The sequence below is a fragment of the Macrotis lagotis genome, chromosome 2, assembly GCF_037893015.1.
Source record: "Macrotis lagotis isolate mMagLag1 chromosome 2, bilby.v1.9.chrom.fasta, whole genome shotgun sequence".
Lineage (NCBI taxonomy): Eukaryota > Metazoa > Chordata > Mammalia > Peramelemorphia > Peramelidae > Macrotis > Macrotis lagotis.
This window is the reverse complement of record NC_133659.1, coordinates 329,759,065-329,786,673: the sequence shown is the minus strand read 5'-3', so window position 1 is coordinate 329,786,673 and position 27,609 is coordinate 329,759,065. Positions and strand designations below refer to the sequence as shown.

Here is a 27,609-nt window from a genome sequence, read left to right as displayed (position 1 = left end):
TCTGAGACCGGATTTGAACCCAGGTACTCCTGACTCCAAGGTTGGTGCTTTATCCACTACGCCACCTAGCCGCCCCAATCATAGACATTTAAGATCAGCAAAATTGGAGCATCTCAAGTCTAGGACTGGTTGAACCCTCAGGTCCATTTACACTTGGAGATCTTTAAGAGGAAGCTGGTTAGTCAACCAAAATGGACATGTTTGGCCACTGATGGATTCAATTTAACAAGCATTTATTAGCATCACATCTCTAGAGCTGGAGGAACCCACAGAGGCCAACCTGGAAAACTCCCTCAGTTTACAAAGAAGTCAGTGGAAGTTTAGGGAACTGAAGTGGTTGCTCAAGGTCACCCAAATAGTTAAATATCAGATGCAGAATTTGCTTCTGATCATCATCATCAATCAGGTCATCTGGTTCCAGAATCAGTGATTTTTCACAAGATCTTGTAAATAGTATGTCTGGGGAAAGTACCATGGAAAGGTGGGAAAATCACTGACTAGGGGGTCAGTCACATAAAAGGTACCAACTATTTTTGAAAAGGAGCTAGGGATTCTCAACTTTCCAAGCATTGAAGCCATGGGAAGATATGGAAAATGGAAGTGGAGGGCAATAGTCTAGTTTGAATAAGACTATTCTACCCATCCTCTGGCATTGGGGCCAGCATCCCAACCATGACACTACCAAATCAGATTGCAGAGAATGATATATAAATGATTTTGAATCCTAGGCTGATGCTATTTTCTCTGAGGTCAGGGATTCTTAACCTCTTCAGTGTCATGGATCCTATGGGCAGTCAATGTGATGAAGTCTAGGGACCCTATCAGAATCGTGCTTTTTAAATGCACAAAATAAAATACAAATGAGTACAAAGGAAACCAATTCTACTGAAATACAGTTGTCTTTTTATTTTTTATTCTTACAGCCCAGGCTAAGATGCTCTGGGCTAGATGACCTTTACATTCAAGATTTTCCAGCAAGATTCTAAGAGGAAGTAGAGGCTTTAAGTTTAAACAACTTTTTCAGAAGTTTAGCAGTAAAGCTGGTTGGGGGAGGGATGGGAGGGACAGAAATATTGTTTTTAATAGGTTATTGCAATATTTGTAGAAATATGGGAAAAGAATCATTGGAGAGGGAGGGAGGAACAGAAGAGGGAGAGAGAGGGAGAGGGAGAAAGATTAGAGAAAAATGAGACAGAGGGGATAGCAAGGTCCTGGAGGAAGCTGGAGGCAAGGTTTTGAAGATCAAATTAAAACCAAACCCACAAAATGAAAGAAATAAAGATCAAATGAGAAAGTGAATTTGGGAACGTTTTTAGAAAATTAGAAAAGAATTTATTAAATTATTCGGGTAAATAACCTCTGAGGTTCCTCTTTCAGCACTCCCAAACCTACCGGCTTCTTGGGGTCATCGACCTTTTGGACACAGAGATTCTCGAGTGGGATGATGCCTCGGGGTTCCTTGTCCTGGAAAAGAAAGCAAGAAGTTTTTGCTCAGATTGTGGTACCAGTAATACCAGGGAGGGAAGGAAAGGGTGAGTAGACAGGACCTTGATATTATCCTAAGACATGGTGAAAGGATGGAGGAAACCTGGTCAGGGAGTTTGTGAGCTGAAACGATAGGAGATTCAATCTTTCCCCAACTTCCCTCCCCCCTTCTTTATATAGTGAGTACTGAAAGATTAGTAGGAGGATCATAACCAGAGTTAGAAGGCCTACTTTAGAGGCTATCAAACCCAACCCCATTATTTTACAGATGAAGAAACTGAGACAGAAGTGAAGTGACTTGCCCATGGTCACATAGCTAGTAAGAGAGGTAGGATTTGAATGCAGGTTTTCCTGATGCCAAGTCCAATGCCTTATTCATGTTGCCTCTTAGATGAACAGTAATCATATAAATAGTCCCATGGTTATTGGAAAGGTATGGAATTCTTCTGCTTTATGGTTCCTATTCTCCTTCCTTAGTCCCCATATAGACCCTCATAGATGGGTCTATAGAAGTAGTCTCCCATGATAGCACGGCAACTCATGGAGGGAAGGGACTGTCTAATCTTCTTATCTATATTGTCGAGACCTTGTCTAGAATACAGTAGGTCTTTAATATATGCATTTTAAATATATTGACTGATTTCTTAATTAATTCACTAAAAGACGAGCATGAAAGGGACTTCACATAAACTCTTTAACCCCAATGGAACTCAGTTGAGAGGCATAGTGGAGGTAGTATGCTGACCCTGGAATCATTGAGACTGAGGGTCAATCACACCTATGACATTTACTAGCTGTGTGACCTTGGTCAGGTAATTTCTCCTCTGGTCCTCAGTTTACTTATCTATAAAATGAAGATAATAGGATCTAATACCTACTTAGCAGGACTGTTATGAGAATTAAAAAGAGATAATGTAGTTGAAATACTTTGGAAACTTAAAATATCAGCTAATTTACATCTTCGCTGGCCACGCCATGGGGGTACTAGTGAGTCAGATACACAGTGATGTAAGCTGTAGTTCCCCATCCTTTTGCCTATCTCCTCCATCTTCTAGTCTCTCCTGTATCTTCTATCTGTCTAACTGCTCCTCCATTTTCTTTGTTATATTCACTATCTGTGGATATCCTTCAAGGCTCTGTTCCAGTCTTCCTTTTCTTATTTTTCATTGATTTCATCAGTTTCTATAGGTTCAATTACTATCATCTTATACAGATGATTCTCCGTATCCAGTCTTATCTGGCGATCTTTTGAACCTCTAACTACATATCTCCCCATTTCAATCCATCCTCCACCCAGCTGCCAAAATGATTTTTAAAAAGAATTAAGTCTGACCCAATTTTCACCTCTCTTCCTTCCTCAATGAGCTCCTTCAGGATCAAGCCTAATGCCTTCCATTTGGCATTGAAAGCCTTTCACACTCTGACTCCTTCCTGCCTTTACTTCCTTCTGTGAACTCTGTGTTCCAACCATTTAGACCTCCTTGTAGTGTTTGGATGCCAACATTCCATCTCCCATTTCTAACTGTGCTTCCTCCCCTCTGCCTCTGACTAGAGCGAGGATGCAACTGCCAGTTGCCATCTTGGTCTCGGAAGAGAAGTCTGGGTATGGATTTCATCATTGAGGAAAGGCTTACTGTGGTGAACTCAAAGTAGTAGAGGCAGTTATCCGTCAGGATGAACCAACGGCGTTTCCAAGTCTTTACTCTTCCACCTGAAAGGGAACAAAAGGTAGATGAGATGGTTGGGCAGGCCTGAAGCCTCCTGCTAGGAAGGGAGCCAAGGAACTGCTTTTTTGATAACACTGTCCCCTGACAAAAGACCAAGATCTGAGCATTTGGCATTTGTTTCTGGATTCCAACCCCTACCCAGCAGAAGGGGATGGTTTCCCATCCTCTCGGCACTTTCTGAAAACCCTTATCCATCCCAACACTGAGAAGCGAGGCCCATGACCAATTCTTACTACAAATAGTAGTATTGAAGATGGGCAGCTTGGAGAGACAGGAGAAAGTATCAGAGCAGGGGGAGAGACTGGAGCCTTGTACTAAATACTTGCAGAACACCAGCTATCAGCCTTAATCTGTAGCAGCAGCAGCAGCAACAGCAGCAGCTAAGAGGAGCTTAGGGCCATTTCCAACCTGAGATGGGAGGCTTCTGCAATCTTAGATCTTCCATCTCTTTCCTTTCTCTTCCTTCTTCCTCATCCCTTCCTCTTTTTCCTCAAAGAACTTCCCTTTCCTTTTTTCTTTCCTTTCCTTTTCCCCTTTCTCCATCTCTTTTTACATCTTCCTTCCTTTTCTAATAGCTTGTTTTCCCTCTTTCTCCCTTCCTTGATTTCTCCCATTCCTAGGTTTCAGTTTCCTTTCTCTATCTCTCCTCTCTCTCCTTCTTCCTCCCCCCCCTTGTCCTTTTTATTCTGCCCCAGGGTTCCTTCTTTAACCCCTCTCCCCCTTCTCTCTCTCTCTTCCTCCCCTTCTCTTTCTTCTCCCCTTTTTTCTTCTACTTACTCTCTCCCTCTTGCATCTTTATCTTTTTACTCCTATTCTACCTTTTCCTTTTCTCTTTCATCTTTTTCTCTTTTCTTTATTGTCTATTTCCTATTTCTTTTCTCCTTTTTCTCTCCTTTACTCTTTCTTTCCTCCTCTGCCTCTCCTTTTCTCTCTCTTCTTTTCCCCCTCTCCTCTCTTTTCTTCTTTTTCTCTTCCCATTTTATTTTCTTTCTCCTCTCTCTTTTTCATCTTTGTCTCTCCTGTTTTCTTTTTTCTTCCTCTTTCCCCTCTGTTATCTCATTCCCCTTTTCTTTCTCCTTCCTCTTTTCCCTCTTCCCTTTCCAAACTCTCTTCTTTCTTTCTCCCCTCTTTTCCTCTTCCCCTCTCTTTTCTCACCTTGTCTCCTTCTCCTCTCTCTTCCTTTCTCTTTTCCCTCTTTCATTCCTTTCCTTTTTATTTCTTTTCTCTTTACCACTCCCCCCACCACCTACAGAACTAGCAAAAACAAAACCACATCCCACCTACACAAATAACAGACTGTACCCTCAGCTGCACCATTGTGCATTAGTCTGAAGCTGAGCTCTAGCTTCCCTCCCCCCACCCCATCTCTCTTTTCTTCCCCAGACTTCAGGGCTCTCCTGCTCCAGCCTTCCCTCTCCACCTTCTTCTGAATTCAGAGCATTGCCCAGGGACTATTAAGGAATGAGGTTTGGAGAGACAGCCCACATGGAGCTTCATAAAGTTGGGGTCACCTCTCTGGCCACTGAGGTCAAGGAAGACAGCTCCTTCCCACGCTGTAATGTAACAGCATTAATCTTTTGTAAAGAGCAGCCTTGGTTTCATAAACAAGACCTCAAGTCAACTTTTAAATACAGATTCAAGAGAGATGTCAGTTATAGATCCTAATATATCATGAACCTACTCCTAGGGTTGGGGAATGAAGTCAGGAGCAGGGTGAAGAGTGCTCGAGAGAAGCTCAAGGCAGGGGTAGGGGGGTTGAGGAGAAAAGAGAGGGAGAGTTTCTAAATTTCAATGCCCTGGACCAAAGCTCTAATAGCACCTTATTTATGACTCTACCCGTAGATTCGTAAGGAAACCTTATTTCTTTTCAATTCAACTTTATTCTTTATGAAAATCCTTTCAAACCAGTCAATCACACCTGGGTGAGAATTTAATAAGGCAACTAAGTGGTACCAGGCCTGGAGTCAGGAAGACTTGTGTTCTTATCTGACTTCAGACACTTTCGAGTTGTGTGATCCTGGGTAAGTCACTTAATCTGTATTTACTTTAATTTTCTCAACTCTAAAATGAGCTAGAGAAGGAAATGGAAAATCATTCTAGTATCTCTGCCAAGAAAAGCCTGAGGGGGGGAGGGAGTCATGAAGAGTCAGACACAACTGAAAAATGACTCAATAGCAACAAGAATCAGATTTTTCCACCTTCATCTGTACCACTTCCTTCAGGAGACTTTACTGATTCTTCAGGGCAGCAGTGACTTCAACCTTCAGACCCCAGACAGAATATTCTGTCCCATGATCCCATGTGTCCATTAGCTACTAAGAGTTATTTGCACTGGGATCTTATCCCCTCATCCAAGGCCATCCGTAGGACCACAGATTTTTGGACCTTAGAGATCATTTAGTCCATTCATCACATTTTAGAGATAGGGAAGATTTAGAGATCAGAGAAGCAAGTGATTTGTCCAGGGTCCTAGGGAGAGCAAAAGGGAGGTCAGGCAGGATGGAAACTGAGTCATTAGATTCAGAATAATTACTCTTTCAGCTGTGGTGCCATCTCCTCCATTCCAACCTTGTACCTTCTCCAGGCAGAACACAGAATGCTGGACCCAGCAGATTTGAATTGAGAGCAATTGGAAAACTCCCTCTGACTGTCCCTAGACCAGAGAACCCATCTAGCCTCTTAATTCTAGAGCTGGCAGAATTTTCAGAAGCTAGTTAGGCCAATCTAGTCATTTTATAAGGGAGGAAACTGAAACCCAGAGAGGTAAAGTAAATTGCCTAAGGTCACACAGCAGGTAAGTGTCAGAGGTGGGATTTGAACCCAGGCTTTGAACACCAAAAGTCTTTCCCTTCGAATCACACTGTTTTGGGGTCAGACTTGGGGAGAGGAATCTGTTTCCAGGTATTTTTAGGGTAAAGGGAGGTTCTAAGGTGCCAAGGTCTTTGGAGGAAAGCAACAGGGAGACCCAAAGCAGGGTGGGGTGGGAGGAGGACATTGCTCTCACCCAGTTTGAGGAGCCAGCCTTCCCGGTCTGGATTGAAGAAGGTGTGAGTAAGGTCGTTCCCATCATCCTCGGGGATGGAGAAAGGCTCACTCTTAATGCTGTCAAAGAGATTCTGCTCCGGGAAGACAAGAGAAAGGTAGAGGCTTGATAGGGTTTCAGCTCTAACTGGAGGAGACTAGAAAGAGGACTTGGGCCGCTCTGGAGGGCATGCAGAGATCCCTTGGAAACTTTTGGTTTGCCTACACTTTCAGATACAGACAGCTGAAGGGAATCCTGGATTGGCAGAGCTGGGAGGGGGCCTTAGAACAGGGACGAAGCTTAGAACAAGGGGTGTCAGCTGGGAGGGGTCTTAGAATAAGGAAGGTCAGTCTGGGAGGGACCTTGGGATAGAGATGCCAGAGTTGGGAGAAACATTAGAACAGGGAAGGTCAGCTGAGAGGAGTCTTAGAACAAGAAATGCCAGAGCTGGGAGAGGCATTAGAACAGGGAAGATCAGAACTGGGAAGAAGCTTAGACCAAGGATGTCAGCTGGGAGGGGTCTTAGAACAAGGAAGGCCATTCTGGGAGGGACCTTAGAACAGAGATGTCAGAGCTGGGAGAGATATTAGAACAGGGAAGGTCAGAAGTGGGAGGGACATTAGAATAGGGAATGCTAGAACTGGGAGAGACATTAGAACAGAGAAAGTCAGAAGTGGGTGGAACATTAGGACAGGGAAGGTCAGGTCTCAGAGGGGTCTGAGAGATAGTGTAGCCTAACCTCCCCTTACCCTATCATTTCACACGTGAGGAAACAGACCCGGAGACATGAAGGTCACAATCTGCGGGAAGAGCTGCCATGGAACCCCAGTCTAGACCCCATTCCCCAGTCTCTACACCTCTATTTCCAAGTCTTCCCCTGCCTGGGTTTGTGTAGACAGAAAAGCAATAAAGGACGGGTGTTTTTCTGCTGTTCTCCTGGAGAGATCGATGGTTTTCCAGCTAAGGTGGGTATCGGGGCAGGTGGGGTTCTCCAAGAGGATGAGCTCCCTCAGCTCAGCCCTGATGGGGAGGTGTTGAAAATGAAATCTGGCTTCTGTTTGCAGGATTTCTGACCTTCTCTCAACCCCCCCCCCCCCTTCCTCCCCGACTAGCTAGCTGGAAGCTGCCCTCCCAGAAACAAGTGGGGCCATCCATGCCCAGGTGACTGGCTGCCTGTTTGTCCATGGCTCGGCCTGGGGAAAGCCTGCTCAGTATCTCTAATGTTACATAAATATTTGAAAGGTACCTAACCCTCAGGCTTGCAGGGGTTTTTCCAGAAAGCCACGGGAATACACCAATGCTTCTGTGATCGGTTTATCATGCTTTCCCTTGAACAACAAAAGCCACCTACCTGAGCCTCCAATTTCCTGCATCCCACAAGCAACCTCCTATCTCTCCCCCACCAAAAAAACCTTCTGCCTCCCAGCTCACCTGCCCCAGTTGCCCACCCACTGGCCTTCTGGGCTGTGAGCTTCTCAGTCAGAACATAGACACAGGTGGAGCTGGTGGGCAGGGGCAGAGACTTTTTGGTAAGAAAGAGTTATGGCTTGGGAGGACAGAACCTGGGCACCAGGGAATATCTGCAAATTTAGTGGGAGACCATGGGCTAGTTGGTCTTCTCTGACTCTTGATTCAGAAGCTGCATGAAGGCACTGGTTCCTTATAGCTCTGTCATCCCCTGTTCTAAGGCCCCTCTCAATTCTGAAATCCCCTGATTTAAGGTCCCTCCCAGCTCTGACATCTCTGTTCTAAGGCCCCTCCTATCTCTGAAATTCTATTTTCTGAGCTTTCTACAATAGGTCTGAAATTCAATGATTCTATGATGGGAAATATGGGGGACAGACATTGATATGTCAGGAATCTTCTGGTTCTTCCCCTGACCTCTCATCCCCCCCCCATCTCCCTTTCTATTTAAGAACAAAATTTTTTTTCTTATATTAAGAACTAGATGCAAATTCTTCCGGTGCCCCCTGTAAGTAGTGGAAAGGTCATGAGGAGGAAAAAGGGGAGGATGAAGAGTCATAATGAGTTTCTTGACCAACTTGCTTTCAGTTCCCCATGGAGATGGAAGTGGGTGGGGTATCAGTAAAGGTAGGAGGCAAAAGAGTCCATAGAATGGAAATTCACCAGTGAAGAAGTCAAGAAAGATGAAGAGGAACTATGAGTCCAAGGCTTCTTCAGGTGGCCCATGGAGTCTGGAGACCTGGGTTCTAGGTTTGGTACCACCACCAACTGGCCCTTCCCCTCTTGGGCCATCCATTGCTCTATCTATAAACTTAGAAGAAATAATTTAGATAGCTTCCAGAAGTCCTTGAGTTGTGACATCCCCTATTCTAAGCCCCCTCCCAGCTCTGACATCTCCTGTTCTAAGCCCCCTCCCAGCTCTGATATACCCTGCTCTAAGTCCCCTTGCCATCTTTAACATTCCCTGTTCCAAACCCCCTCCTAGTTCTGATATCCTCTGTTCTAAGTCCTCTCTGAGCTCTGACATTCCCTGATCTAAGGGCCCTTCCGGCTTTGACATCCCCTGTTCTAAGCTCCCTTCTAATTCAAAATCTCAGAATTCTCTAAGTTGCGTCCCTTTTTTCCCTAACACAAAAGGTCACAACTGCAGTGACAACATGGACACGATCCATTCCCTTTCCCTTTACTAACAATTTCCTATGCACCGTCTCACTGGATCTTCTCAATAACTGGTGCTGGCCAGGCAGAGAAGCCATGGCTCAGAAAGGGCTGACAATGCAGAGTTCACTTATAATGATTGGGGGCAGAGGCCATCGTCCAAATTTCCTGACTTCAAGCCTGGAACCTTCAACTACTTTCCCCACAGGGATCCTGAAAACCAGAATATCATCTAATCCTTTCTGGGGCATCGTGGGCTAAGGAGGACAGGGACAAAAGGAACGATACTAGTTACTGTAATTACTCAAGCTAATTAAGTCTATTGGAAGGATTATGCAGGAGAGCTTTGCTTCTCAGTTCTTTCAGTCCGTCCCCCCCCCCCCCACTCTTGGGCAGTCATCCACACCTCTTCCTGCTGCCACAGAATTCTAGAACCTATGGCTTCGATTTATCTGGCTTCTCCCAGGTCTGAAATAATCAGAAATAATCAATCCTCTTCCCACATAAATAGAAGTACAGCTTCTGCTCATACTGTTAGTGACAGAAAGTTCACTACCTCCCAATAGCTCATTCTACTTTGGGATACTTCTGATTGCAAGGAAGTTTTCCTTATAAACAAGCCCAAATTCATGTCTCTGAAGTGTCCCCTGCCTTCTTCTTTGCTCTCATCTGGGACTGTGCAGAATAGATCCAATCCCTTTAATGTGGGATGGGACATCCTATTAAATAATTGGAGGTGTTTATCAGGTCCCTTCCTAAACTTTTGGTTCTATAGGCTAAACACCCTCCAGTTACTCTAACTGAATTGCCTGGAATCTCTTCTGCACTTCCTTTACCATCTTGGACATCATTTTAAACCCCAGGGATCAGAACCTTTTTTTGAGTTGAGCTCCCCTTTGATGGGTTGGTGAATCATATGTAACATCCCAGAATCATGTTATTAAAAGCATAAAAATACACAAAATTATAAGGGAAGCCATTTATATGGAAGTAGACATTAAAATATTGTTTTTAAAAGAAGTTCACTGGGGTGGCTAGGTGGTTCAGTGGATAAAGCACCGGCCCTGGAGTCAGGAATATCTGGGTTCAAATCTGGCCTCAGACACTTAATAATGACCTAGCTGTGTGGCCTTGGGCAAGCCACTTAACCCCATTTGCCTTGCAAAAACCTAAAAAAAAATAAAAATAAAATAAAAGAAGTTTACTGACTTATTTCCAGATGACTGAAACTGGAATTCCTTTGTATTAGTAGTGGGGAGAGGCCTGGTGAGGATAGGGCAGAAGAAGGTTGGAAGAAGTTTGAGCAATGGAAAGGGCTAGTGAGGCTCAATTTGGAATCACAGGACCTTTGAAGATCAGTTCTACCACTGTGTGACCTTAGCCAAGTCATTTGATTTCTGCTGATCTCAATTTCTTCATCTGTAAAAGGAGGGGAAGCAGGGGGGCTAGATTGGCAGTTCTCTCAGTTCTAAAGTAATCATCTTTTCTTCCATTTAATATATTTTATTTTCCCCCAATACATGTTAAAACAATTTTTAAATATTTTAAAAAATGTTGAATTCCAAATTCTATCTCTTTCACTACCCTCCCCCCTCCCTGAGATGGTAAGCTATTGAAGGTTATATACATAGGTGGTGTACAAGTTATCCATAGAGTAGGTCCTTTTTGGTGGCCTTAAGTAAATTAACTTAAGCTAGGTTAAATTTGCTATCTGGAGCCCTGGAATCTCAGGCATATAGACTTCACAGCCTATTAAGTCCAACCTGCACCTGAACAAGAATCATATCTCTGGTGTTCTGAAAAATGACCATCCAGGCTTAGCTCAGAGACCTCTGGGGAAGATCATCTCTCTGCTTCTCCTGGCAGCTCATTCTACTGTTGCATAGCTCGGAGTTAAAAGCTATTTCTTTTGCTAAGTTGAAATCTGTCTTCTGGAAACCTCCACCTATTTTTCTTCTAGTTCAACCCTATGGTGCCAAGCTGCAATTGGTGGGAAGTGAGAAGGGGTCTAAGGAATGCAGTCCTGATCCAGGCTTAAAGAACCCAAAGAAATTGTGTACTCCTTCCCAGATCTGCCCCCTACTGATCCTCAGGCCCCTTTCTCTCCTCAAATCCACAGATTTTTTCTTCCTCTTAGGAAGTTGGAGTTGTATCCAAATAGAATTAAGACCAAACCATCTCTCTCTCTCTGTCTCTCTCTCTCTCTGTCTCTCTCTCTCTCTGTCTCTCTCTCTCTGTCTCTCTCTCTCTCTCTCTGTCTCTCTCTCTCTCTGTCTCTCTCTGTCTCTCTGTCTCTCTGTCTCTTTCTCTCTTTCTCTCTCTCTCTGTCTCTTTCTCTCTCTCTCTCTCTCTCTCTCTCTCTCTCTCTCTCTCTCTCACACACACACACACACACACACACACACACACACACATACAGACAGACACGTCCCCCCTCTAGGACACAGGAAATACAGATCAGATAAGTCCAGATGTGGACAGAGATACAGGTACAAATACAGACCAGATATAGGCACAGATACAGATACAGATAGAGACATAGATACAAATCAGACACAGATACAGGCCAGAGATGCAGAGATTTAAGACTCCATTACCCTGGCAGTAAAGATGGTAAAATCAGAAGCACATAATTAGAAAAGGCAGCAAAAAGAGGTTAGTCTGGTAAGAGGGAAGGAGCCTGGTCTGGGGAAGTACAGTCAGCCCTGGTCATGAACCTCAACTGAACCACTGGCTAGTTGTGAGTCCCTTTATCTAAGCATCTGTTTGCTCATCTGTACAATGGGGAGAGAGGGAGTTGCCTTAGGTCCCAGAGGGGTTTTTGTAAGCCTCAGGGAAAGCTCTCGGATGTCAAGCCCTTGGCAGACCTTGCATTGCAGCAATTGGAATTGTTGTCATTTCCTCGTCAGTAAAATGGCCTGGGAGGCTGAGGATTCAGGTTCGAGCCCTGGCTGAGGGACTGCTGGCTGTGTGACCTTGGCCAAGTTATTTGCTGAGCCTCCCTAGGTGTGTTCCCCGGTACTGGAGGCGTTGGGGTGAGGTATTCTGAGTTCTTCCATTGCCTATCTGTGTGCTCTTTCCTTTTCTGGACCTCCCTTTTCTCACTTACACAATTGTGGGGGTGGGGTGAGGAAGGTGATGATGTTTGTCCTTCCTTCTCACCGAAGACTTTGTCAGCAGAGAGATGACCTCTTGACAAGCACTTAAATTGGATTGGAGTGAAGGGGCGGCTCTGCTAAGTCACCAGCCTCACTGTCTCCTCCAGAGCTTCTCCAGAGTCATCTGGGCCCAGCAGTCAGATATGGACCAGGATAGTAGGGATGGCCCTGGATGCAAGCCAATCAGGGTTCAATGACTTTCCCAGAGACGCACAGTCAGTCAAGTGTCTGAGGGCTGCATTTGAACTCTAGTCCCCTCGACTCCAAGACCAGGGTTCTATCAACTGTGCAACCTAGCTGCCTGGTGAAGGGGGGAGATACTTTTAAAAATCCTGATTCTGATAGAAAGTATTTTAAGCTTCTTGATGGAGGTAAATATTGTTTCCTTCTTTGTCTCCACAGTGACTGGTACCTAGTAGGTGTTTTACAAATGTTTGTTGCTAGAGTGATTGACTCATCCATAAAATGGGAATGTTACTTCCTGTCCTTTTTCACTAGGGGACCCTCTTGAATCTCCATGAAGACAACAGACATGAAAAAGCACTGAAGATTCTCTAATAATGCAGCAGCTATTTATTATTTACAGAAGGCATGATTCTGGGGAAAGCCAGTAAGCAGAGGCTGAGTAAGGCCTTTGGGGATGAATGCTGCTGTGAGCAGAAAAAGGCTCACAGTCCTATCTTTTGGGGGGTCTCTCCAGATGACAAAGCACTTTCTTTTCTGTGATGCCTCAAGGCAAATTGTGTAGGGATTAATAACCCTATTTGGAAGGTGAGGTAACTCAGGATGGGTAAATCTATGGGTAGGCAACCTGGCTGTTCTCGTTTTTCAATCATTTTCAGTGGTGTTTGGCTCTTTGTGACCCCATTTAGGGTTTTCTTGTTAAAGATACTGGAGTGGTTTTCGATTTCCTTCTCCAGCTCATTTTACGGATGAGGAAACTGAGGTTAAATAGAGTAAAATGACTTGCTCAGTGTCATCCAACTAGTAAATGTTTCCATTTCTTCTCCAGCTCATTTCATAGATGAGGAAACTGAGGCAAACTGGATGAAATAACTTGCCCAAGGTCACACAGTTACTAAGTGTCTGAAGTTGGATTTGAGCTCAGGTCTTCCTGACTCCAGGTTTAGCACTCTATCCATGTGGGGAGACAGGGTAGTGCTGAGAAAAGAGTTCTGCAGCAGTGGTCAGAGGATCTGGCCCTTAAATTGTACATCTTTGACCTTGAGCAAATTATTTTCTTCTCTAGGTCTTAGTTTCCTTTTCTGTAAAAGAAGAGGGTTGGATTCTATTCTTGGGGAGGTTCCTTTTAGCTCCACCCTGGGGATTCTGGGCATCCCATTGCCAGATGGAGGCACGGGATCCATTAACCTTGTGTGGATTGTCCTTTATAAAGTCCACAGCAAGTGGTCAACCCAACCCATGTGAAATCAGGTACAGTGGGAAGACAGAGTATTTGGTCCTGCTTGAAGTCAGGAGGCCAGTGGTCTTAGATTTAGAGAAGGGTGGGTTTAAGAATGCTCTGCTCAATTCTTTCATTTTATAGATGTGGAACAGAGGCCCAAAGAGGCTTTCCTAAGGTCACATCGTAGTGTAGTAGAGGACACAATCCAGCTTAGGCCTGCTGACTTCAAACCCAGTGAACTCTCTGGAACCGAGTTGCCTCCCAGAGCCTATTAGAGCCAAACATTCCCTGTCCTAAGGTCTCTCCTAACTGACATTCCGTTTTCTAAGAGTCCTCCCAGCTCTGACATTCCTTGATCCAAGGTCCCTCCCAGCTCTGACATTCTCTGTTCCAAGGTCCCATTCTAGCTCTAAAGCTCCGCTCAATACTGACATTTCATGTTCTAAGGTTCCTCCAAGCTCTGACAATAGATCAGAAAGCATTAGGAAACTTTAAAGCATAATACAAATCTGAATTGTTATATTAGTCCAGAAGTGAATGCAAGGGGTGCATACTGGTTTGCCTTTGGAAAACAGATCAATGATTTCAGTGACTATCCAATTCTTTCTGAAGCCAAGATCATAGAGGCTGAAATTATTAGAGTAAGGCCCTCAAACCTAGGCTTCTTGCTCCCCTTGTTTATGGGCAGAGGTGGGCCCCAACCCCCCTCCATATAGCATCATACTAAAATGCAATCAGGAAATGACTAACAAAATTAATAATAAATATCATGTAACGAAGCGAATATTAACTTGTGGTTCTCTATGTCGATGGGCATTTGAGTTGGACAGCAGAGATGCCTCAATGACCCCAGAAAGCATAAAGCTGGGGGAGGGGGGCAGCCAGTACCTTCAAGAGTTCTTCTGGCAGATCGCCACCATTGTTGATCCCTCTGTTCATGGATACAAATCGTTCGAAGGGGGGTTTGTCCCGGACATTAGGGTTGTGCAAACTGGTGTTGAGCATGATGACGGAGAAGGACAGGACATAGCAAGTGTCTGAGCATGTGGGATGGGAGAGAAAAAGGGTCACTAGCCAGGGAGTGGGGAGGGTTCCACATCTACCCTTTATATCATTCCCTGGTCTAGATTCTTTGGGGCCGTGACTAGAAAAGCTAATTATCCCTTATGTATCCCTACATATACAATTGGTGAGGTAGCTGTATGACCCCAGACAAGTCATTTCCTTCCTCTGAAAAAAGAGAAAAAGAATAGCGGCACTGTCTATATCTTGAAGGGTTGTTTGGGGGGAAATGCTTTGAAAAATTGGAGCTTTGTAAAAGTAATAGCCAGCATTCTTTAGGTTGGCCAGGCATTTTATGTGAATGATCTCCTCTGAGTCTCATGACAAATAGAGAGAATTTCCACACTGGGAAGCCAATGTAGAATAAATGACAATAATGATGATGATGATGATCATGATGATGTATTAACAACAGCTAGCGTTATATAGTATTTTCAGGTTCTCAAACCTCTTAAAATAATAACTCATTTAATAAAAATAACTAACATTTATGTGTCAGACATGCTCTAAGTATTATAATAATTATTTCATTAGATCCTCCCAACAGTCATAGAGTGGTTATTATCCCTGTTTTACAGATGAGGACACTGAGGCAAACAAAAGTTAAGTGATTTGCTTAGGTTCACTAGGTAGTAAGTATCTGAGACTGAATTTGAACCCATGGCTTCTTGTCTCCATGTGCAGCACTCTATCCACCACCACACTTCAGACTGGTGATTGCATCGGTCCCCCCACCCCCAACCCCCATACCCAATAAAGGACAAAATTCTTTTACCTGTAGACTGAAAGACTCCCGGATTGCAGAGACAATACCGTGCCGCAAAGGCCTCCATCATTCGATCTATCTTCTGGGCCTCCCCAGGAAGCCTGAAGCTCCACAAAAATTGTCTAATAGAAACAGAAAGGATCAGGGGCTGGGAGTTCCCAGGGAGACTGAATTTCTAACCCAAAGGAGCTTCTCATTTAGAAGAACCTCTGAAACCTCTGCCCCCTCTCCCTTGGTCTTCAAGGCTAACCTTAAAATCCATCTCCTCCATAGGCTCAGTTCAGCCTCAGTTTCCTTTTCTGTGAAATGGGAAGCTTGGACTTAGGGATTTCTAAAGTTCCTTCCACCTCTGATGTTCTGACTTTCCCTGTCCTAAGATTTCTCTCCCAGCTCTATTCTAAAGGCTCTCCCAACTCTCATTTATGATTTCAACTCTTTCCTAACTTACCCTAGCTCCCAATGGTTCTTTCCTTCTTCTGAATTCCTCCAGCCCTAAGAATGCATCACCCACACAGTTAAGTAGTTCCAGAGGTCAACAAAGCACTGGACCTGGAGTCAGGAAGAACTGAGTTCAAATCCAACCTCAGACATTTACTTGCTGTGTAACCCTGGGCAAATCACTTATCTTCTATCTACCTCAGTTTCCTCTTTTACAAAACAAGTATATAAAAATAAGCAGCAAATCATAGCACTTCCATCCAAAAGTTGTTGAGATAATAAATTACGGCAATGTTTCCACAATGCTTTGCAAACATTAAAGCAATATATTACATGTAATATAAAAATTATGTATGAGTTATTATATGGATTATATATAATTATATATAATATAAAACATATGTATTATATGTAATATAAGAATTATATATGAGTTATTATCAGTGTCAATAAGTGTAAATATTGTCTCCTGAATAAAGCCAACCTAAAGAACGTTGGCTCTCATTTTTATAATGCTCTAATTTTTCAGAGCATTTTTTCCCAAACAACCCTTTAAGACAGATAGCGCAGCTATTCTTTTTCTCTTTTTTTCAGAGGAAGGAAATGACTTGCCTAGGGTCATACAGCTACCTCACCAATTGTTTGTATATATATATATTTTTTGGGGGGGTAGATAAGGGATAATTAGCCTTTCTAGTCATGGCCCCAAAGAATCCAGACAAGGGGATGATACAAAGGGTGGATGTGGACTTATTATGTGGACATATGTGCTATTGTAATTATTGTCAAAAATTATAAATTTTATTTCTGAATAAAGAAAAATGTACGAGCAAACGGTATTATTGTTGTTATTATTATTAATTTATAATAATTATTATTATGGCGAAAAGCAGAAGTTTTGTCATTATTAATAATTTATTATTATTCTAAAAGTAGAAATTTTCTCTCCTGAACAAAGTCTATTCAGAGCAGAGAGGCAGCGGAAAGAGTCTGGATTCGGAAGCTCTAGTTTCTAACACTGGGTGTATGATCTTTGTAAGTCATTTGACCTTTCAGCCTCAGTTTCCTCATGTGTAAAATGAAGGCAGCTGAACTAGATGGCCTCTGAAGTCCCTTTCAGCTCTAGATTGATGAAGCTTTATTTCTTCTCTCTTGAGTCTTCCTCTAAGGTGTGGAGGGTGGAGGGAACTCCATGACCTTGCCTTCTTTGCCAGTGATGGTTGGATCCCTGTTGTTTTTCCTTTGAAAGACCATTCTTTGTGATCCCTCTGGATTGCACAGGGAGCTCTGGTTCTCTAAATTGTCCTATATCGTTAATAACTATTTTCTCTCTCACTTTCCTGTCCAAAACACAAAGCTCTGACCACCAGTCCCCAATATGGGTGGTCTTTCCCTATTAGAATGCAGTCCCCTTGAGGGTAGAAATGGTTTGCTGCTTAGATCTAGATCTCCAGTGCTTAATGTAAACAATGCATCGATGTTTTTCATTTATTCATTCATTCATTCATTCCTTAATTCTTGCCATTTTGCACTCACTCCCATCATCAGTCCTCACTCACCTCAATGCCTGTACTAGATGGAGGTTGGCAAACTCATGTAAGTCCACAAAGGCTTGCAGGATTTTGAGGTTGAATGGATTCCTAGGGAAAGGGTGGAGAAAGAAAGGAGGGATCAGATTCTGCTCTCATTATTCATTCTTCTGTCAATTTATCATGAGTCTTCATCTTGGAATCTTTCTAGAATTTTCTGTAGATAGTAGATCCTTAAATGTTTGGTCAATTAAATTGAACAGAAGTGGAATAGTGACTAATGTACTGGATTTAGAGGCAGGGAATTCAAATTCTGATTTAGACACGTTAACTGTGTGAACTTAAATAAGTCACTTAACCTCCCTTTGCCTGTTTTTCCATCTATAAAATAAGAGATTTGATATTGGTGACTTTCCTTCTGGCTCCAAATGTGATTCCATTATGTATATTCCAAGAGGATGTGAGTTTCTCTAAGACAGACAGAGGCTTTACCATTTTGGCTTTGCATCCTCAGCACCATCTTCAGTATAATACTAAGCATAAGATAAGGGCTCACTAATGTTTCCTGAATGAATGAATGAATGAATGATGAATAATGAATGAAAGAAGCACATGGTCACTTCCTTTCCTGGAAGAATGCAAGGTACAAGGAAATCACTACTTCCAGAGGAAGTTCATTATACCTTGGAATTCATCTTTCCTTGGACCTTCAAAAGTTTCCAATCAGGGCCAAGAGGCCAAAATATAAAATAATAATAATAAAAAGAACCCAGTGTGTCCTTGATATCACCAGAGATTTTCCATGTGATCTTGACCAAGTCACTGCTCTCTACTCTCAGTCTTTCTATCTATGAAATAAATCTCTCCCTTGGAGGACTGGAGAACATGGGAAGTTTAAATGGTTTAAATGGCTATAGTTTTAAAGGGTTATACAATTACTGAAGGTTACAAGTAGGTTTGGCCGTTGCTTTTCCCATTTGGACTAGGGGATGGCCAGTGGAGAAAAGGGGTGTGCTTACCTGTCCCCCAGGTAGTCTCCGATGGCTGTCTTGTTGAGTCCTTCCCCCTTATATAGGAATTGGGCAATTTCTTCTATATTGGGGGAGAGAAGCTTGTGTTCAGTAAGATACTGAATCCCCTAGGAGTGGCAAAGAGAAGACACAGTGAGGAGGGAGTAGTGACCATCCAGCTGTCCAACAACTCCTGACATGAACCAGGAACTGTACCAGAGAGCTACTGAGGGGATGATATATGCAGAAGATGCCATCCTCATTTTTGCAAAGCTCTCAGCCTGAAAAGGAAAATAATACTTTTTTTTTTACTAGAGTACAAGCTTCCTGAAGGTAAACTCTGGCATTTTTCCTCTTTGAAATTCTAGCATCTAGCAGAGAATGTCCAGCAGAGTTGCTTTGGTTTCAGGAAGAAAAGTTAGTTTCACATTGGAAGTTATTTTAAATCCCAATTCTTGAAGTTTAGTAGTTGCTGACCTAGTTGGAACAAGTCGATTCACTTTTCTGTGACTCAGTTTCCTCTTCTGTAAAAATGGGAATAATGATCATTGTACCATATAGTTGCAGTAGTTGGTAAGACATGAGAGCTATTATTTGTCAGTTATTGGTGAAAATACAGGGAGAGGTAGAGTTACCTAGGAATGGCTCAACGATGTTTTATCAAGTGCCTGTTCTGTGTGCTCCTTCAACACACCCTACACCCCATGCTATTACAGAGAGCACAGCTACTATGGGCTGGCCACATGATGAGAATGCCAAACCTACGCTTGCCAAAACTAGGAATGCAGAGAAGGCTGGCTAGCACCTGGCGACCTTGAGGCAGGGGGACAGAGAAACCACAAAATCTATAGAAAGGGCGGAGATTTTCAGTATTCTAATGCTGCTGTGTTGGCCGCCTTCAGACTTGACAGATGTGGGTTGTGGGCTCTTCTTCTTTCCTGACTTGCCTGTCAGGGCCAGGGGAAGCGAGGCCAGAGAGAGGGTAGTGACAGCCCAAGAGGAAAGGAGGTATCTTTCCATTAGGGTGTGCGGGTGTATGTGGGTGGTGTGTATGTGTGTGTGTGTGTGTGTGTGTGTGTGTGTGTGTGTGTGTGAGAGAGAGAGAGAGAGAGAGAGAGAGAGAGAGAGAGAGAGAGTGAGAGCAAGAGCACCTGCACCATAGGTGCCCTTTGGGTCTTGGGCAAGTTATTTCATCTCTCTGGGCCTCAGTTTCCCCACCATCAAATGGGGAGGTTTGACTAGATGACTTCTAAGGTCCTTTCTAGACTAGAATTCAGAAGGTTAGATTTACTACCTATGTAACCTTAGGCATGTCACCTCTCTGGGTCTCAATTAGATTAGATGACTTCTAAAGTCCCTTTCGGCCCTGAATTTAGAATTTTTGTAAGCTGTGAAATGGAGATAATAAGCCTTCCCCTTTCTATTTCATAGGGCTACTCTGAGGATAGACTACTGGAAGCTTTAGAAAGTTCCAGAGGAATGTTTAATGTCTTTCTTACGCCAATTATTGGGTAAATCATCAATGAGGTACAGATCGCAACCTTCTAGGATCTTAGTGGATGGTTCGGGGAGTCGTCTCCTGCCCCCACTGGGGCCAACATCGGGGAAAAGCTGTGCCAACCTTGACTTTATTACTCAGACATGGAGTCCATCTCCTGCCTCTCTTTGTTGTCTCTCCTACCCCTCAGGAGCCCTCCCGTGATGAGGCCATCAAGAGAGGACTTTGGTGAAGGAATAGAAAAATTGTTATTGTTATTGCTATTATCATTTTGAGCAACTGAGGAATTATGGATAGGAAGCTAATTTTGGCTGCCCCAGGGAATTCTCCATGTCTAAAAATCACAACTGATTTACATAGGGCTTAATATGTGCCAGAGATTTTGCTAGACAGTTCACAAGGAGCTCATTTGATCCTTACAGTCACCCTGGGAGGCTGATGCTATTATTATCACCATCTGATAGATGAGAAAATTGAGGCAAAAAGAGATTAAGTGACTTTCTCAGGGCCCCACAGCTGAGGATAGATTTGAACTCAATTCTTGCTGACTCCAATCCCAGCAGAAACTATCCATTTCTGTACTAGCTATCCCAAGATCTCTATCAGTAGAGGGAATTTCCCCACTTGTCCCATGCTGACAAAATCAAAGGACAACCCCATTTCCCCCCCCCCAAAACAGACCCCCCCCCCAAATTTATTGCTTTTGACCTTTCTTTCTGAGAATTTACCTAATCTATTGTTGGATGCTTTTCAAAACTACCTTCTATATCTACCCAGTATAGAAACTCCAATGGGCCTCTAGATGGTGGAGTCTGAATTCTCTCAGGCTCCAAGAACCCTCCTTCTAGGTAGCCCTCAACTCATCCTCTTTAATGCTTACCTTGTTGGGGTCCATGTTGAATTTCTTCTTGCCGATGAATAGTTCTTTCTCCTTCTGGGCCTGGCGACTGGAAGCAAAGCAGGGAACTGTCAGTCTCCCAGCCCATGCTAGGTATCCTTCTCTTTGTAGAATCCCCCTCTGGACCTTTGCCTGTGAGGATACCCTCTCTGTCTTAATCGGATTTTTCCTCTAAAGATGTCAACTTTTCCTTCCTTCCTTCCTTCTTTCCTTCCTTCCTTCCTTCCTTCCTTCCTTCCTTCCTTCCTTCCTTCCTTCCTTCCTTCCTTCCTTCCCTTCCTTCTTCCTTCCTCCCTTCCTTCCTTCCTTCCTTCCTTCCTTCCTTCCTTCCTTCCTTCCTTCCTTCCTTCCTTCCTTCCTTCCTTCCTTCCTTCCTCCCTCCCTCTCTCCTCCCTCCCTCTCTCCTTCCTTCCTTCCTTCCTTCCTTCCTTCTCTCCCTCCCTCTCTCCTCCCTCCCTCTCTCCTTCCTTCCTTCCTCCCTCCTTCCCTCCCTCCCTTCCTTCCTCCCCTTCCCTTCCTCCTTCCTTCCTTCCTTCCTTCCTTCCTTCCTCCCTCCCTCCCTCCCTCCTCCCTCCCTCCCTTCCTTCCTCCCTTCCTTCCTTCCTTCTTCCTTCTGGACAGACAATTGAGCATTTTCTCCTGCTGGGTATGCTTCCTTCCTGGATCCTGGATTAAGATTCTCTGTTGGTCTGAACTGGACCTTGGGATACCAATTTTGGTATGTACTAACACTGGGTCTGTGGTCCCCCTTGGCCCTCATGGCAAGGTGAAGCCACCTTCTTAGCCTCTGCACTGTCACCAGTCCATTACTCTAAACTACCTTTCCCCAAGGAAAACAAAAACCAACTGAACTCCTAACCTATGTGTGGACTATTTTTATAACACACAAACCTCAAAATTCTCCACTATCCTCCCCACCTTCCCTCCCTCACCTCTCCTCTGCATTCTCGAAGCATTCGATCTGGGCAAACACTTCAGCGATTTCTTCCTTGAGTTTCTGCAGGGGAAAGGCAGAGGCAAAGAGGAAAGAATGAAGTCAGACAGTGGTCAGAGAGACAGCTATATCTCTAACTGGGAGGATCAAAGGGTAGCCTGACATTTAATTAGTCCCTCCCAGGGTCCCCAAGAGGCTCCAGTGGAGCTTTGCCCTTTCTGCTTCTTCAGTTTGATTATACTCCACACAAACTTAGATCCAATCATAGTGGGCTATATAGACCATATCTCATATATATATGAAATATACCATATATAGATCATATAGACCATAGACATACTGTGAACATGATACCTAATTTCCCATCTCCATGCCTTTGCTTAGGCTGTCCCTCCTGCCTGGAGTGCCATCTCTTTTCACCTTTGCCTTTTAAAATTTTGCCTTTAAAACTCAGTTCCAAGGGGCAGTTAAGTGGCACAGTGGATGGAACACCAGCCCTGGAGTTAGGAGGACCTGAGTTCAAATCCAGTCTCAGACACTTAATCATTACCTAGCTGTGTGACCTTGGGCAAGTCACTAAAACACCCATTGCTTTGTAACCCCCCCCAAAAAAAACCTCAGTTCTACCACCATTTATTTGATAGTGAAACAACAATAAATCGGTGATAAACTCCCCAGTTGTTCCTGCCTTCTCCGATGTGATATTGTATTCATTTAATATATTCAGCATATTGTTCTATGTCTTCGCGGTCTCTATCTTCCCCTCCCCCTTAAAATATAAACTCCTTGAAAGTGGGTCATTTTTCTTTTGTATTGGAATCCTCAGAGCTTAATATTGTGTTTGGTTTACAGTAAGCATTTAATAAATGTTTACTCATAGGCTTGATTAATGTTTTCCAGGAGATAACAGATAATGAGTTTCCAGGTTATTTTAGTCTTCATCTCTGCAGCATCCCTAAGTGCATTGCAGCCATGGGGTACAGCCTGACCAAAGGTGTGGAGTTGGAAATGTAGGTCAGAATGGCTAGCACGAGAACGTGAGATAACGCCAACTCAAGCAAGACCCTTTCATCATCAGTCCATCAAAGGTTTGAATCTTGTACTTTTAGGAGGAGTTCAGTGACAAAGGAGATTCTCTCCCATTGAGAAGAGACCTGAATTAGGGACACAAGAGAAGAGATCTGCTCCCAAGTTACTCTCAGAGGCACTGGAAAAGAAGGCAAATAGTCTTTCTCCCAATGGGTTCAAAAAGTGAGACCAGGAATAGTTCTGGCTCATTCAGAAATACAGCTACTCCCTGAGAAACAGGTTCAGTCACAATGTGCTGACTCTATGCTATCTTGGATCTAAGAATGGGAGAAGACCTCAGAGACCTCAATCCACACCTAAACTGGAATGCCTACTTGCACCGTCCCTATCAAAAAGTCATCCAACTTCTGCTTGAAAACCTCCATTGATGGGGAGCTCACTACCACCCAGGGAATCCATTATATGGAGACAGCTCAAATTAATAGGAGGATTTTTACTTACAATGAGCTGAAATTTGCCTCTATGATAGTATGAACTGCATTTTTCTTTCCTAAGGTATGAAGCTAGAAGTCTTGATTAAAGCCTCTGTCTGAGGCGATGGGTCACGTCTGGTTGGGCACCACCCAGCTGCTGGCCTCTGGGTAGGGGCAGGCCCACATACCTGAATGTCTTCCAGAAGCTCTTTCCGATGCCACTGTATTGTCTGGAGCTCTTCAGCTTCAATCTTACTCAGTTCTGGTGGGTCTGAAAATGGAAAAATACTGGTGAGTCTTAGGCAGTGGGAAACTAGAGAGGGCTCATGATCTAGAGAGCTGATTGTGAAATTTCTGTGTAAGCATTTATCTAGAAATTGGCAAATCCCACAAATCAGGGCTTGATGTATTGTTTCCTTGATCATCTCTAGATTTGAGAAAGTGATGGAGAGAAAATGATAATGATAATGATAAAAATGATAATAATGTAGATTTAATCTAAATATGACATAGGAGAGTTTAAATATTTGTTAAATATTTACTCATCCAGCCTTGAGTGGATGGATGGATCATAGAATTATAGATCTAGGCCTGGAAGAAATTTCATAGGCCAAATACTTTAATCCCTCACTTTGCAGATGAGGAAACCAAGACCCAGGGAAGGGAAATGACCCGCCCACAGTAACACAGACAGAATCAGAGGTTGGGTTTGAACTTAAATTATGTTTATCTAGATAGACTCCTCAACTTGGAGTCAGGAAGATGTGTTAAATTCTGATACTTACTGACTGTGCAACCATGGGCAAGTCACTAGACTTCTTTCCAATTGTCTTCCCATCTATATAATGGGAATAATACCTCCCGAGGTTTTTGTGAAGACCAAATGAGTTAATGTCCATAAACCATTTTGCAAATTTGAAGAGCTAGAAAAATGTCTGATACTAGAGATCTTGGATCTTTAGAGTTCCTAAAGACCTTAAAGGTCCATGTCTTAGTAAACATGGGTAAACTGACATCCAGAGAGGAGTGAATTATCTGAGATCGCATTTTGACCTTAGGTCTTTGCTCCCAGTTTACAACTCTCTGCCATTGTTCCGTGTTTCAGAGAATTCCTCCACCCCTAGCTTGGGCCTCCTGTTTCCTATCAATAGTTGTGGGGTGGCACCCTTTGTGAAGAGTGGAATATCTTCTTGGACTCTAAGTAAAGTTCCTCTCAGGTGCTTCCCTTAAGATTCTCAGAAGCTATTGTCAAAGCCTATTCTGGCAGATCCTTCTAAAGGGATAAGGCTCTGAGGGAGGGTAGGCCTTGAGTATGAGTTCTCTTGATTCTGTTTTGGTCTCCTAAGAATCCACCTGACTGAGTTCAACTGGGCTCATCACTGGAGAGCTGGCCACTGGCAGAGAAATTATTTTGACCTTAAGAACAAATGAACACAGCTAACTACCAAATGGTGTTCTACAGCAATTAGACAGAAGACATGCAACATTTGAAATATTAAAATCTCATTTACCTCCAGTCTGATAAGAATAATGACTAGAAATGCCAGAGAGGTAGCTTAATGTAATGAACAGAGAGCTAACCTCAAAAATGGAAAGACTTGAATTCAAGTCTTTGACACAGGCTGATTGTATGGCCCAAGGCAAGTCACTTAACCTCTTAGTTCTCAATTCTGACAATTCTCAAAGGCTATGAATTTCAAAGAAGGTGCCATCTTGCTTTGGTAGGGTAAGTTTCTCACCATATGATTAAAATCACAGACATATTCCCAGTTCCTCTCCTAATAATAAAGAATATTATCATGGTGAGGACAAATGCCCATATAGACCACAAAACAACCTGGAGAACTCAATCAAGGAATTGTTGAACTCAATCAAACTTTAACTCAACCCAAAATAGAACAGTATCATGGATCGAACTATTGCCCACAATAGCCAAAAAGTGACATTGTTCATTAAAATTTAAGAACAAGGTTTTTCATAGATATTACTTTGCCAAACATTCATCATCTCCAGGCTATGCGGAATGAAAAGTTTTTAAAATAGATGGACTTAGGAGGTAGATCAAGATTACATGGGAAAATGATAGAATGCAGTTCTGCTGCCCAGTCTTGCTAGGGAAGCTGTCTAGAGGATGCTTTTGGTTACTCAACCTACCCAAGATCAAATGACACCCCAATACTTTAATTCAACTACAAAAAGTTTTTACTCACTTGCGTATTCACCTATAGAACATTAAAGATAAAAGAATGATAACTTGTCTCAGGATCATTTCTATTTGAGTTGTATTTAAAAAACAACAAAAGATTTTAGGATTATAGGATCACAGTTCATGATTGGGAAATGTCCTCCCAGGATCTCTAGTCCGATTCCCTCATTTTAATAAATGATGAAACTGAGACGCTGGTGGTTTAATACATGCCCAAGGTTTTTCATGCAGTAAATTCGAACCCTTACTAAGCTGATTCCAAAGTTAGCGATTCTTCTACCAGAATAAGAAAATAATAACAAAAACACAAATAAATTGACATTTATATGTTATTTTAAGGTTTGCAAAATGCTTCACCTTTATTTTATTTATTTACACCATTAAGAGGTAGGAGTTACTATGTTTTCCCAGAGTCTCAGGGGAAGCATCTGACTGATTGTGGCTCACACTATTGCTAGCAGATTTTTAAAGATGTAATTTTTCCCATTCATGGGAGAGAAGACAATCATGGTAGGACTTTAGGTCCTAACCACCCATCTTTACCCAGAAGAGAGGAAGCTGTCTTCTTGCTGGCGACAATGAAAAACCTAGTTTCAAGACCCATCTCTGACACAGGCTGGCCATGTGACCCTGGAAAGGTTTTGGTAGAGGGATTTTTCTCATAAGAGAATTCTAAGAAATCACAAAGCCAGGCTATAAATCTCATTGTCACCGAGACTTAGTGGAACGTGGCTCATGATAGCCAATAGAAAGAGGTCTTTTATTCAAAAGGGGGGGGGCATATTGGATAAAAGGAGGAGAATATCAAGAAAATATAAACATATAGGGAAATTCATTAGGCATGGGTGGAAGCACTGGAATCATGGGCTCTGAATTCAAGATTTGGAGTTAAGCAATCTGGGTTCAAGTCTTGACTCAACCATCTGTTCCCTGAGGACCTTTGAAAAAGTTAATTCTCTGAGTCTCAATTTCCCCATGTGTAAAACAAGGCAGTTTAAATTGTGTAGCCTCTAAGGTCTCTTTCAGCTCTGGATCTAGGGTCTAATGATCGATCCCATGAGAGGTAGGTGAAACTCCTAGAGGGAAGACCATAACCCATCTTGTGATGAGCATGCTGTAGACCACTTGATCAAAAGGAAAAAATGAAGGATAAGTCTTAGAAGAATGTCAGCTTGGCATGGTGGTATGATAGGGGGTTGATGGAGACTTCAAATCTCCAGGCATTTGTTGGATCTTTCTCCCTATGAACATTAAAGTTCCTTGGTTAGCCTTGATGCTAATTTCATTGTTTAGAAGGTTAAGGAAGTAACAAGTTCAATTATTTTTATAGGCCTTATTTAACCACAGATAGGAACTGGTTGCCTGGGTAGAAATAACAGGAAACTTGCTAGGGAGTGACTTCTCCATTTTGGAGCCTGGTCAGGTAATAAAGGGGAATCTGGGTATGATGTGATACTCGATTTTGGGAAAACAGATTTCCAAGAGTTCAGAGAATGCTGTGGCTTAAAATTTGATGGGGGAAGCTGACCCAAGAGGCTTGGAATGTTCCCAAAGAACAAAATCCTGATGACAAACAGAAATGATCTCAAGGAAGGGAAGGGGGAGCTGTTCAATGAAATGGATGTGGCTACAAAAGGAACTCATCCATCTAACACTATAAAACACACACACACACACACACTCAGAGTTGGTAGTCACTAGGGTAGATTACTGAGGAAAAATACAAAAGAAAGTGACATTTTCCTGGAAAAATAGTTTCTTGAATGGTAACTCTCAGCATCACCTGAAGCTACTGTTGGTGTTTTCCTTGTTAGAATGTAAGCCTCCTGAAGGAAGCACTATCTTCATTTCTATCCCCATGCCTTGCAAAGGATAAGTGATTGTTGAATTGAATGGAATGATGAATGATTATGCAAGAGAAAGGGCATTTTTAAAGCTCTGTGGAGCATAAATAGAAAATCAAAGGAGAAATAGACCTGCTTGAGGGTACACTAGATAATGACAATGTATAACCATGGGGAGAAGATAAAACTACTCAATTCTCAATTTTCTTCTATTGTATCTACCAAAGGGAACAATTTTCAAACTGGTAAAGATAGAGCAAAGATAAATAAAGAGGAAATGAAATTCAAGAAAAGTGAGTTATACTTAGGGAGTTTAAATGCAGACAGACTGATAGTTTAAAGCAGACTTAGAAAACTATAAATTACCATTATCTGTGTTGTATTGAATTTTTATAAAAAATTCTCATAGGTGATTGCTAAACTGCTTTTCATGGCCTTAAAATGTAAGTGATAAATAATAGAGGTGGCCTGTAAACAGGTAAATGTTAGAGTTCTTATCTTAA

The 27,609-nt window shown here is 42.8% G+C and overlaps 1 protein-coding gene across 3 annotated transcripts in view; it reads right to left on the bottom strand.

The window, feature by feature from the left end:
- The window catches only part of CYTH4 (cytohesin 4), a 40,185-nt gene that overhangs the window by 6,087 nt on the left and 6,489 nt on the right, over positions 1–27,609 (bottom strand). Inside the window, exons 2-11 of one of the 3 annotated variants that reach the window (XM_074226863.1) lie at positions 23,245–23,327; positions 21,553–21,617; positions 20,603–20,669; positions 18,234–18,352; positions 17,245–17,325; positions 15,257–15,369; positions 14,308–14,456; positions 6,217–6,328; positions 3,120–3,196; positions 1,393–1,464 (exon numbers count right to left, since the gene is read on the bottom strand). In XM_074226863.1, coding sequence (XP_074082964.1) covers positions 1,393–1,464; positions 3,120–3,196; positions 6,217–6,328; positions 14,308–14,456; positions 15,257–15,369; positions 17,245–17,325; positions 18,234–18,352; positions 20,603–20,669; positions 21,553–21,617; positions 23,245–23,327 — 938 coding nt within the window. Of the gene's footprint in view, positions 1–1,392; positions 1,465–3,119; positions 3,197–6,216; positions 6,329–14,307; positions 14,457–15,256; positions 15,370–15,695; positions 15,946–17,244; positions 17,326–18,233; positions 18,353–20,602; positions 20,670–21,552; positions 21,618–23,244; positions 23,328–27,609 lie in introns of those variants that run through there. The other 2 variants (XM_074226864.1, XM_074226865.1) reach the window with 2 other exon arrangements.